We start from the raw sequence: 12,856 nt of genomic DNA, 5'->3' as shown, positions 1-12,856 counted from the left end.
CCTGTCTGTCCTATCATCCCTATATCGGCTACTCACCTATCGCTGAGCAGGATATCTAATCCCTGGCAATAAGCCCTGCATCGGGAAGAACACAATTAGCACTAGTCAATCCCCACTACCACTAAAGACAGATGGGATTGTTATGATAAGGTAATTCAGTACCACAATGGACATAGAAGTCAGAGCACATACAGTGACCTGACAATAACCCAAAAACATAGAACGAGCTCTGAGACGTGGGAACTCTGCTGACCGCAATCCCTAATCCTCTCCAACCACACTAGAGGCAGCCGTGGATTGCGCCTAACGCTCCCTATGCAACTCGGCACAGCCTGAGAAACTAGCTAGCCTGAAGATAGAAAATAAGCCTACCTTGCCTCAGAGAAATACCCCAAAGGAAAAGGCAGCCCCCACATATAATGACTGTGAGTTAAGATGAAAAGACAAACGTAGAGATGAAATAGATTTAGCAAAGTGAGGCCCGACTTTCTGAACAGAGCGAGGATAGGAAAGGTAACTTTGCGGTCAACACAAAACCCTACAAAAAACCACGCAAAGGGGGCAAAAAGACCCTCCGTACCGAACTAACGGCACGGAGGTACACCCTCTGCGTCCCAGAGCTTCCAGCAAGCAAGAAAAAAACAAATAAGCAAGCTGGACAGAAAAAACAGCAAACAAAATAGCAAAAGCGGAACTTAGCTATGCAGAGCAGCAGGCCACAGGAACGATCCAGGAGGAAACAGGTCCAATACTAGAACATTGACTGGAGGCCAGGATCAAAGCACTAGGTGGAGTTAAATAGAGCAGCACCTAACGACTTCACCACATCACCTGAGGAAGGAAACTCAGAAGCCGCAGTACCACTCTCCTCCACCAACGGAAGCTCACAGAGAGAATCAGCCGAAGTACCACTTGTAACCACAGGAGGGAGCTCTGCCACAGAATTCACAACATGGGATATGCAAACAAGGAGGAACACTTAGCTTGAGTAGACTTAGAGAGAAACACAGACGTCCTCCAGCAACACCAAGGAGGAAGATAGCCAACTGCAAACAGCCGAGACCTTCTGCAGTCAGATGCAGAGCGACGGTCTGCATTATCTGACACACCTGTGACACATGTATACGACAGGCCTCATGTTGCAGTTAATTAAAGATTTGACTGGATACAGTAAACTATGGCTAGTACAGAAACAGGTGGATCTGACCATATGTTGGCACAGATTACAAGTTCCTCGAAGTCGATATGAAACTTTTACTGTAAGCCTGGTCCTAAGAGTTTTATTCAAATAAAATGTTGGGGAGTCTAAAATTTCAATGGTAAGTGATTTTCTCTTTACAAAGTTAACACCTTAAAAGGGGTTATCCTGTCTAAAACTACAAGTCTGCAGTCACTATGTGTTGTTATTGAGAAATGGCTCTGTCTAAAGAGGGCTCAATAGATCCTGGTGGCAGAAAAGGAGGTGATCATCTATATATTAACCGTACCACCTGATGTCATATTGGAATGGGTTAACGGAAGAATACAGAGGACAGTCCTCCCACCGGGCCAGGTAAAAGTGAGCCAACAAGATTGAGAATTTCACAATCTCTGTAAAAATCTGTAAAAAAAATTTGATCATTAAAAGAAAAGTAATTAATAGTCCTTGGGAATTTTAGTACTCAGGTATTATACTCCCCTACCTGGTGATCCACTCCGATCTGCATCGCTGGTCTTGCTCCGGTGCCTCCTCTTCTTGCGATGTCGTCTTCCTTCTGTGCTTCATGTGGATGACGTGTCCTACATCATCCACACAGTGTTCCCGCTTCATGGCAGCCACACTTCTTTCTGCCCTGCTGAGGGCTGGCGCACTGCAGTACTTTGCTCTGCCCTCGGAATCAACAATGAGCATTGGGGAGCATTGTGTGGCAGGCGTACAGTGGCTAGCGAATGTATTCAACCCCTTGGATTTTTATCTATTTTGTTACATTACAACCTGTGTTTACATATTTTTCTAATCCGATTTGTGTATGATGCATCCGCACTGATCATCAATCTGTGGTGAGAGTTGAAGATTTCAGTTCACCAGAGGAAACCAGCTAACTTGAAGGAGCTGCAGCAGTTTTGCCTTGATAAATGGGCAAAACACCCGGTGGCAAGATTTAGAAAGCTCATAGAGACTTATTCAAAGTGACTTACAGCTGTAATTGCCACAAAAGGAGGTTCTACAAAGTACTGACTTCAGGGAGGTGAATAGTTATGCACACTGAAGTCATCAGTTATCTTGCCCTATTTGTTGTTTGCTTGACAATAATAAGAAAACCAAGTGTTCACGGTTGTAGGCATGTTCTTTACATGAACTGATGCAATCCCTCAAAAAAACTAGTGAAATTCCAGGTTGTGAGGTAGCAAAACATGAAAAATGCCAAAGGGATGAATAATTTTGCAAACCACTGTAGGATGTGTCATCCACACGAAGCACAGAAGGACGGTATTGCAAGAAGAGAGGAGGCATCGGGCCAAGTCCAGCAACGCCCATCAGATCGGTCAGCCCTGTAGGTGAGAATAATAAAAGGTCTTTTTTTGCACGACAGGGCGAATTGTAGTCATATATACAGGATTATAGAATGTTGTCACATGGGGCTGAAAGGTGCTGGCTGTAGGTTATAGTGAAAAAAACTGGTGACAGGTTCCCTTTAACATTGCTGTGGGTAAAAACTCGCAATGGGTGGAAAGGCGTAGGCTACGTGTTGCATTTGAAAATGTTGACGAGGATGAAGTAAAATGAGATTTTTTATACACTAGTATCAACGCTGGATGACCTATATTCTACCATTTCTCAGCATCTCTTGGATAAACAACAGTTCTAATCACTGATCTTTCTCTGGATTAGTAATGAGTGCAAGTTGCACATTTTTTCTGCTACTTATCTGGTGGCAAATCCACTGGTTACATGCAGATTCTGCCGTGGATTTCACTCTATAGAGGTAAAAGTCACTGAGAAAAAAAGGGTTTAACATCTACAAGCAGTGGGTGACAATTTTAAAACCTTGTCCAGCTGTCCTGTATTATTATTTGCTGTGAACTTTAAGGCTATGTGCACACGTTGCGGATTTGGCTGCGAATCCGCGGAGGATTTGGCCCTGCGGATCTGCTGAAGTTTTACATGCGTTATACGGTACCATGTAAACCTATGGAAAACCAAATCCGCTGTGCATATGCTGCGGAAAATTGTTAAAAAGTGTTACTATTGCTGTTGCTGACGCTTACAAGGGAAATGCAGTACTGTACAGTATTTTCAGGGGTAAGGAGCTCACAGAATTATGAAAGACTTACTGTGTGATTGGCAAATCCAACTGTATTAATTTCAACCATTCCACTTATGCTGAGAGTATCAATTTTGTCAAGACTGACTCTGTGTTTGTAAATCAGTAAGTGCTTTCTGTTTGCAGCCACCTAAAATACACAAAAGACAAACTACAAATAAAATGTGATTAATATACGGCAAAACTTTCAAAAGGAATTGTCCTATTATTATATCTCTTACTGACTTTAAAAAAGTTGTCCAGATATGTGACGACAGTCTGCAGTCACTCTATGTGACTGCAAACTTGTGAAACCTCATGGTGCGCGTTGTGAGAATTCTCCGGTGCCGGCGGTGAGACCGAGCGATCATGTGACCACAAGTATGCAATATGCATACATCCGGCCACATTCTGACTAGACGTGTGCGGCCACGTTCCATTCCCTTGTATTAAGCGAGGACGCGCACGTCTAGTTGAGATGTGGACAGAAGTATGCATATAGCATATCTGCGGTCACATGATCGCTCGGTCTCAATGTCGTCACGTGGGAATTCACAAGTCTCCTCTACAGTTGGACCATACCTGATTTGGCAGTCCCCTAGTATCAGTATGTCCTATGTTTTGAAGGGTTTAAATATAATTCCTTAATATTAACATGTGAAGAGATTACTCACTACTTTCAACTTACAAAAGTATAACATTATCCACAGACTGATTAAACAATACAAAATTAAAACTTACCTGGAATTTATTAGGTAACACAAAAAATACAACTTCAAATCGCTGGCCCTTCTGGAAAGGCATCTGATATGATTTTTCTTCCCAGCCCCATTTTTCATTGAGTAGAGTGTTGCAGACTATGACACCTGAACCTTTATATCGAGGATTGAAATGGAAAGCCACATCAGAACGGGGTTTAACACTGCTCCCACACTGGAAGTCTATCTGAAACCTATGGAAAAAAAAAAATATTTTTAGGTGCTCATCATTGAAGTATTAACTCTTCAATGTTCATGCCTGAAAGGGCATTTCACTTTCATCCCTGTACTTTATAGCAGCCATAACTTTTTTATTTTTTTCCACGGAACAAGACGCTACGAGGGAGCAGAGGAAGGTAAGTGTAATGGTTTGGGTTTTTTATCGTTTTTCTGATGGGGCCATTTATACCAGGATGGGGGTGGAGGTCAATCATACTAAGACACGGATGGGGCCATGTATACCAGGACGGGGATGGGAGCCAATCCTACCCGGATAGGGATGGGAGCCAATCCTACCCAGGTAAGGATGGGGCCATGTATACCAGGACAGGGATGGGAGCCAATCCTATCCGGATAAGGATGGGGCCCTGCATACCAGGATGGGGATGAGGCCATCATACCAGGATAAGGATGGAGCTATGCATACCAGGACGGATATGGGGACCGTGCTTACCAGGATAGGGATGAAGGGGACCATTCATACCAGGATGGGGATGAGGAGGTCATGCACACTAATACCAGGATGGGGGTCATGCATGCCAGGATAGGGATGAGGGTGCCATGCAAACCAGGATGGCGATGAGGGGGCCATGTACACCAGGATGGGGATGATAGGAGTTATGCAAACCAGGATAAGGATGAGGGGGCCCATGCACACCAGGATGGGGATGAGGGGGCCATGCATACCAGGATGGGGGGTCATGCATGCCAGGATAGGGATGATGGGGCCATGCACACCAGGATGGGGATAAGGGGACCATATATACCAGTTTAGGGGATATTAAGTACAGAATTGACCACATTTTTTGCTTCAATTTTTTTTTCTAATTTCCTCCTCTAAAATCTAGGTGCGTCTTATGGTCCGGTACGTCTTATAGTCCAAAAAATATGGTAAGCTCGGTAAATTTAATACAACTGGATGGTTTACACTACTGGCTCATCTGGCCTGAAATACATTAACTTTGTTGGAGAATTTGTAAAATATGTAATTTGAAAAGAAATGCATACATTTACAAATACAGTACAGACCAAAAGTTTGGCACACCTTCTCATTTAAAGATTGTTCTGTATTTTCATGACTATGAAAATTGTACATTCACACTGAAGGCATCAAAATTATGAATTAACAAATGTGGAATTATATACTTAACAAAAAAGTGTGAAACAACTGAAATTATGTCTTATGTTCTAGGTTCTTCAAAGTAGCCACCTTTTGTTTTGATGACTGCTTTGCACACTCTTGGCATTCTCTTGATGAGCTTCAAGAGGTAGTCACCGGGAATGGTTTTCACTTCACAGGTGTGCCCTGTCAGGTTTAATAAGTGGGATTTCTTGCCTTATAAATGGGGTTGGGACCATCAGTTGTGTTGTGCAGAAGTCTGGTGGATACACAGCTGATAGTCCTACTGAATAGACTGTTAGAATTTGTTTTATGGCAAGAAAAAAGCAGCTAAGTAAAGAAAAACGAGTGGCCATCATTACTTTAAGAAATGAAGGTCAGTCAGTCCAAAAAATTGGGAAAACTTTGAAAGTGTCCCCAAGTGCAGTGGCAAAAACCATCATGCGCTATAAAGAAACTGGCTCACATGAGGACCACCCCAGGAAAGGAAGACCAAGAGTCACCTCTGATTCTGAGGATAAGTTTATCCGAGTCATCAGCCTCAGAAATCGCAGGTTAGCAGCAGCTCAGATTAGAGATCAGGTCAATGCCACACAGAGTTCTAGCAGCAGACACATCTCTACAACAACTGTTAAGAGGAGACTTTGTGCAGCAGGCCTTCATGGTAAAATAGCTGCTAGGAAACCACTGCTAAGGACAGGCAACGAGCAGAAGAGACTTGTTTGGGCCAAAGAACACAAGGAATGGACATTAGACCAGTGGAAATCTTTGCTTTGGTCTGATGAGTCCAAATTTGAGATCTTTGGTTCCAATCACCGTGTCTTTGTGCGACGCAGAAAAGGTGAATGAATGGACTCTACATGCCTGGTTCCCACCGTGAAGCATGGAGGAGGAGGTGTGATGGTGTGGAGGTGCTTTGCTGGTGACACTCTTGGGGATTTTTTCAAAATTGAAGGCATACTGAATCAGCATGGCTACCACAGCATCTTGCTGTGGCATGCTATTTCATCCGGTTTAGGTTTAGTTGGACCATCATTTATTTTTCAACAGGACAATGACCCCAAACACACTTCCACGCTGCGCAAGGGCTATTTGACCAAGAAGGAGAGTGATGGGGGGCTACGCCAGATGACCTGGCCTCCACAGTCAGCAGACCTGAACCCAATCGAGATGGTTTGGGGTGAGCTGGACCGCAGAGTGAAGGCAAAAGGGCCAACAAGTGCTAAGTATCTCTGGGAACTCCTTCAAGATTGTTGGAAAACCATTCCTGGTGACTATCTCTTGAAGCTCATCAAGAAAATGCCAAGAGTGTGCAAAGCAGTCATCAATGCAAAAGGTGGCTACTTTGAAGAACCTAGAATATGACATATTTTCAGTTGTTTCACACTTTTTTGTTAAGCATATAATTCCACATGTGTTATTTAATAGTTTTGATGCCTTCAGTGTGAATGTACAATTTTCATAGTCATGAAAATACAGAAAAATCTTTAAATGAGAAGGTGTGTCCAAACTTTTGGTCTGTACTGTATATGCAGCGCCCCAGAGTCCTGGTTGTTGCAGTAATGTCGCTCTGCCACTAAGGGGAGTGATGTTATGTCTGATTGCACTAAAGGAGTTCACCTGACGAGGTATCACAGTCACACATTACACTTCACACACCGGCCACCAGGGGGAGCAAAAGGCACTATGCATTAGGCCACTCCTCACACTGGTAAAACTGGGGGTTGGACATATTTTCAGTTGTTTCACACTTTTTTGTTAAGCATATAATTCCACATGTGTTATTTAATAGTTTTGATGCCTTCAGTGTGAATGTACAATTTTCATAGTCATGAAAATACAGAAAAATCTTTAAATGAGAAGGTGTGTCCAAACTTTTGGTCTGTACTGTATATGCAGCACCCCAGAGTCCTGGTCGTTGCAGTAATGTCGCTCTGCCACTAAGGGGAGTGATGTTATGTCTGATTGCACTAAAGGAGTTCACCTGACGAGGTATCACAGTCACACATTACACTTCACACACCGGCCACCAGGGGGAGCAAAAGGCACTATGTATTAGGCCACTCCTCACACTGGTAAAACTGGGGGTTGGATAGGAAGTTAGGAGAGAACGCAGCCTGGGAAAGCTCCAGGGAGAACCTGTCAGGGGTGGGTTCCTGGCAGGTACCTAGCAGAAAGGACAGAACGTACGGAGCCGTGCCTGCACTACCTTGCGGCGGCATCCTAAGGAAGAACACGAAGCGAAGGATATTGTGGAAAAGTGAGAAACGAAATCGCAGCACAAGGAGATATCCAGTAGGAGTCGTGCCACGAGAATGGCAACATCCTACTGAGGCGCGTAGCCGGTGGCCGGAACGCCGAGGAAGTAACAGACTCCAAGCATTACTTCAAACAGCGGCAGGACAGTTGATTTTAGGTTGGCTGTCTACGTTACATCACCTAAGCAGACATAGGGGGCAAAGTTGGAGAGGGGCGTCTCTAGGGTCCCAGAATAGCCAAAGATCTCAAATTTGGTCCACGAAAATTCACCTATCGGGCGTTTATGTGGTGATGCCATTAATGTATTTTGAATGCAAATTTCATATACGCTTTTATATCTATACAGACAGTATTCTTCAGATTGAGGGATCTTTCATGACGATTTATAATGCAATAGCAATCGGTGAGAACATTAATTGAATTTTCAAATGAAAAGATAAAATGAGCTCTACAAATACCTGTCTGCATTGTGAGCAACTACCCCATAGACCACTACCATGGTTCCTGGTTCCAAATTTGAAAATATTGTGCCAACATATGGGACGATCTGTAAAAAATATTATACATTATTAAATAAAAACGTTACGGTCAAACTTCTTTTCTTTGCTACTTTACAGTGTAATATTTATAGGAGTGTTATTTCAATGAAAATGTAATAGATATCTGTTGCGCAAAAACATTAAAAAATGTTTTTAGAGATGTAACATAGTGCAATCAGTGGGAGTCTTAGCCATAGAGTGAGAATGGCCAGCAACAGTTACATAGCACATGGACCTCTCACTGCTATGGTCCAAGATGCGTCTACAAGGAAATTAAGAAAATAAGGAGTTGTATATGCAGACTATACAGACTAAATTTTCTCTTTTTTTGTAACAAAATGCCACAGATAGACCACAAATGTTGCATATCAGAAAACATTATATATATAATTCATGCAGTAGTTTTATTGTTCTTATTGGAATGAGCAAATTGTAGATTCAGAGTGAAGACACCAAAACCACGATGGAACACAAATGGAGACAAAATTAAGGAAACCAGGGGGCGTGGCCTAGGCAGCAATGGTGTAGGTCGTGCTGCCTGAGAGCTCTGAGGAGGCATCCTCTAAATCGGCCAACATCGGCTTCAAAGCACTAATTTTTACAAATTGGACACTGGATCCTTCTTCTACAAGACCCACAGATCATTTAGAGACCTAAATTGCCAATTTTGGGGTCTCCTGTCATAGGCTGCGGGCAAGAACTTATCAGGCCGCATGGTCTGGGCCTAGCCACAGGCCTCAAACAGTATCTGCCCCCATGTCTGTCTATTTGCCCTCATAGCTGGGCTCTCAGTTTTCTGGGCTTGTCACTGCCTCCTCCACAACTGTGGGTAACTATATGTGATCCCCTGCAGGGGTCTGTATGCTGCTGTGGCAGTGAACTGTCCAGAAGCAAGTCCGGAGCCGCCATCACATCTGTCCCTGAAGCCGCTGGGACCCTGAGGAGGTAAGCGTAGGAACGCGCTTCCCCCTCCGTCCCCAACACCTTAAGCCTCAGTCCCGCAAGAGCTGTGGACTGAGTGAAGCCTCAGAACCCATCCCCGCACTTTTCCCTCGCTGCCGCTGGATACCGGAGGCGGGGGACGCAGGCGCGCTCTCCCCCCCCCTCCCTCCGCCGGTGACTGGGGACATCAAGCGACGTGCGGGAAGCCTTCCAGCCCGCACTAGATCCAAGCGCGGTGAAGAGGCTGAAGTGCCCCGCCGCCGCCGCCGAAGGAAGAACTGCATCAGCTGACGGCTCGCGGGAGAGTGCGCGCGCCGGGACGCCAGCCAGACATCGCAGAGGACCCGGCTGGGTGCCGGCATCAGCCGCAACCTCCGCACCGGAGGTAAGGAGTCCCGGGCCCAGCACTCGGCAGGCTTTCCCCTGCAAAGCTGCAGCTGCAGCTTGCGGAACCACAATCCAGCACCGCACTTGCGGCTGGAACCCAGATCTCCCCCACGCTCTTCTGCTCCCCGCTGTGCACACCATATAAGCGGGCAGAGGTGTAAAGTCCCGGGCCCAGCACTCGGCAGATTTAACTCTTGCACGCCTGCAGCACCGTGCCTGAAGCGGCTGTGCACAGAAAGGGGACGCACAGACTTCCCAGAACACCGCCTCGGTCCTGCTGGTCAGACCGGAGGCGCCGGAGGTAAGAGGTCCCGGGACCAGCATTCGGATTAACACCCAATATCTACGTAGCTGCCACACCAGAGCCGATTAACCCCGGCACTTCCACACTATATACTCCTAATCTCTGTGCTTGAGGGCCGGGCACTTTATCCTGCAGGGGTTAGCAAAGCTCTGGAGGACTGGGTCTCTGTGAATCCTGATAGCACAGCCATAGGCGGGAGTAACGTACATACCCCCCCCAGGGGGTTTCAGTATCCCGGCCATAAACCATATGGGTCCTGAGATCTGCAGAGCCCCACTGACACCCTGAGAACATAGAACTCTTAAGCAGCAGAAAACAGCGGGCTGCAGAGTTGTAACTGGGGCTGACCACACCAAACATTATAACAATAGCTTTCGGGCCGCACTACTACCCCCTACACGCAACTCATCCAGCAACTAAGTGAAGTGAGTTAGGAGATAAAACTATTGACGGGGCGCATGCGCAGAGCACGGCAATGACAGACATGTGGTGCTGAGCTCTGCTACCCGACGGACCCCATTAAACCCTTTCCAGCGACCGGAGCACAGCAAAAATTCCCCCCCTACCCGGGGACAGCATACCTTTAAGAGCAAAGCAATCTGTAATGCCGAAAAAGGGAAGCGCGGTACAGCCGACGGGCCGCACTATTTCAGACCTCCTCATGAGCGGCACCTCTTCCAAAATGGCTGCAGCAGCTAATTCGCCACCTGCCTCTACAATCCAAGGAAACGGGAGCTCAGAGCGGGATGACATCTCCCCACACTCCGAAGCAATGATTTCAACAGCTGCCCTCACGAGGTCCCTGCAAGAAACCTTTAGAGAAGAACTCACCACCGCTATGCAGGGTATATCATCCCAGTTACAAGATCTAGCGCAGCGCACAAACAACTTAGAGGAAAAGATGGATGTCGTCTCAGATGCGCTAGAAGAGGATCAGGAAACTCTCAAACTGCATACTGACCGCATTACTGAGCTAGAACTGAGGTGTGAGGACTATGAGAACAGATCCAGAAGGAGCAACATACGAATTAGAGGACTCCCTGAACATGTTGTTGCCCTTAAAGATACAGCAACAGCCCTATTTACGGCCCTCTTACCTGACCTGGACCCGACTCTACTCCATATTACAAGAATACACAGAGCTCTGGGCAGGCCACGATCTAATGATATGCCTAGAGATGTAATACTAAAGATGCACTACGAAGAAACTCGTGATCAGATCTTGCTGGCGGCTAGAAACCATCCTATTTTACCCGGCCTACCAGACTCAGTGCACATTTATGCGGATATTGCACCCACCACACTGGCCAGGAGAAGGGCCCTTAGGTCAATTACGACCTCACTACAAGAGGCCCAGGTCAAATACAGATGGGGCTTTCCATTTGCCCTTATATTCACATTCAAATCCCAACTCTACACCTGCCGGTCCCTAGAGGAAGGAACTCAGGCATTAATTAAAGCTGGTATCTCACTATCTTCGGAGACTCCCTCGCTCCCGCAGAGAAAACCCAGGCCTGTAAGAGAGTGGAGAAACCATCCCAAAACAAGAAGCCAGAACACTCAGATTACTTGACTTGCATGGTCTAGGGTTTGACATTTCCAAAATGTCTTGTGTAACTTTGGGTTATGCTGTGGGGCCAGTTATTGGTTTTGCCCTGCTTTGAAGCTAGGTCATCTACCTAGCAGTTAACGCTCGGTCTATTTACAGTTGAAATATCTACTATTACATTATGTAGTACCCTTCTCCCCCTTCCGCATTACCCCCCCCCCTTTTTTTTCTTTTTTTTTTTTCTCTCTCTCTCTCTCTCCTCTTTCTCACCTTACTTTCTTCCCTCCCTCTTCTTCCTTTCCCCCACATTACAAAGTCAACTTTATTGGATTCATGGGTTGGGGTTCTCGGGGTTGCAACATGCTGCCCAACCTCGGCGAGTCTTGGTGTCCTTCTTAATATGGGATCCCAGATCGCCGCATCTTGTGGGCTCAACGCCCTTTGGAAAATTTATGTCATGTTTTGTGTCAACGTCTTCCCCCTGTCTGTCTCTTTCCTCTTGTTTCCACATAGAGTCTATTGCTGTGAAGATAGATTTGTAGGTCGGAGTCGGATGGAGGACGATGGGCAGCCTCTTAGTAGCAGTGCCCACTTAATTAAGCATGTGTAGAGTACTTTCCCATAATGTGAGGGGCTTCAACTCGCCTCTAAAACGTAAGAAGGCCTTCCTCGATTATCGGAAACACAACCCGGATGTGATCTGCATTCAGGAAACCCACTTTTCAAATTCCTCCCACCCCAAATTCCTAGATACACATTACTCGAAATTCTTTCTCTCAACCTGGGACCGCAAAACGAGGGGCGTGGCTATTCTAATTAATAACAACCTTCCATTCCAACCCACTAACACGTATTCAGATCCTGAGGGCAGATTCATTATTCTGATGGGGACCTTGCAGGGTCTAAATATATGCATTGTCAATAGCTACCTACCAACTGCCACTCAGACTCGGGTCATACGTCTAATCTTATCAAAATTAGCTTCACTCTCATATCATCACCTCATATGGTGTGGCGACTTCAATCTCACTTTGAGCCTGTCACTTGACAGTAGCTCACTGAATCGAGTTGACATATCAAAAACAGACAGGAAAAAAATTCTACAAATGATGAAAGTAAATTGTTTGGCAGATATCTGGCGAGAGCTAAACGGCCCTCAGAGAGGATACACATATTTCTCCCCTGCACAAAAGTCCTATTCTAGAATTGACTTACATCTCACCTCTTCCAAAACACTCCCCTCGGTTCTATACTCCAGACATATAGTATCGTCTTGGTCTGATCATGATGCCGTACTTTCTGCATTTAACTTTAACATTACCACTTCTAGGCTGTTTAGGTGGAGACTGAATGAGTCCCTACTAACAGACCCAGCGGTCTTATCTACAGTAAAGGACGAGCTGAACCTATACTTCCAAACCAACAATACTGCAGACGTGTCCCCGGGAAATGTGTGGATGGCACACAAAAAATTTATAACAGGGACCCTGATCAA

At 45.6% G+C, this 12,856-nt stretch overlaps 1 protein-coding gene across 5 annotated transcripts in view; it reads right to left on the bottom strand.

Annotated features, from left to right (window-relative positions):
• Positions 1-12,856, bottom strand: part of LOC138681517 (galectin-8-like) — a 109,256-nt gene that overhangs the window by 40,695 nt on the left and 55,705 nt on the right. For all 5 annotated transcript variants that reach the window (XM_069769091.1, XM_069769088.1, XM_069769087.1 and 2 more), the window contains exons 3-5: positions 8,099-8,187; positions 4,026-4,236; positions 3,316-3,435 (exon numbers count right to left, since the gene is read on the bottom strand). In XM_069769091.1, coding sequence (XP_069625192.1) covers positions 3,316-3,435; positions 4,026-4,236; positions 8,099-8,187 — 420 coding nt within the window. The remainder of the gene's footprint in view (positions 1-3,315; positions 3,436-4,025; positions 4,237-8,098; positions 8,188-12,856) is intronic.

This window comes from Ranitomeya imitator, chromosome 5 (genome assembly GCF_032444005.1).
Source record: "Ranitomeya imitator isolate aRanImi1 chromosome 5, aRanImi1.pri, whole genome shotgun sequence".
Taxonomy (NCBI): domain Eukaryota; kingdom Metazoa; phylum Chordata; class Amphibia; order Anura; family Dendrobatidae; genus Ranitomeya; species Ranitomeya imitator.
The sequence above is the reverse complement of the archived record's forward strand: the minus strand, read 5'-3'. Positions and strand labels throughout refer to the sequence as shown.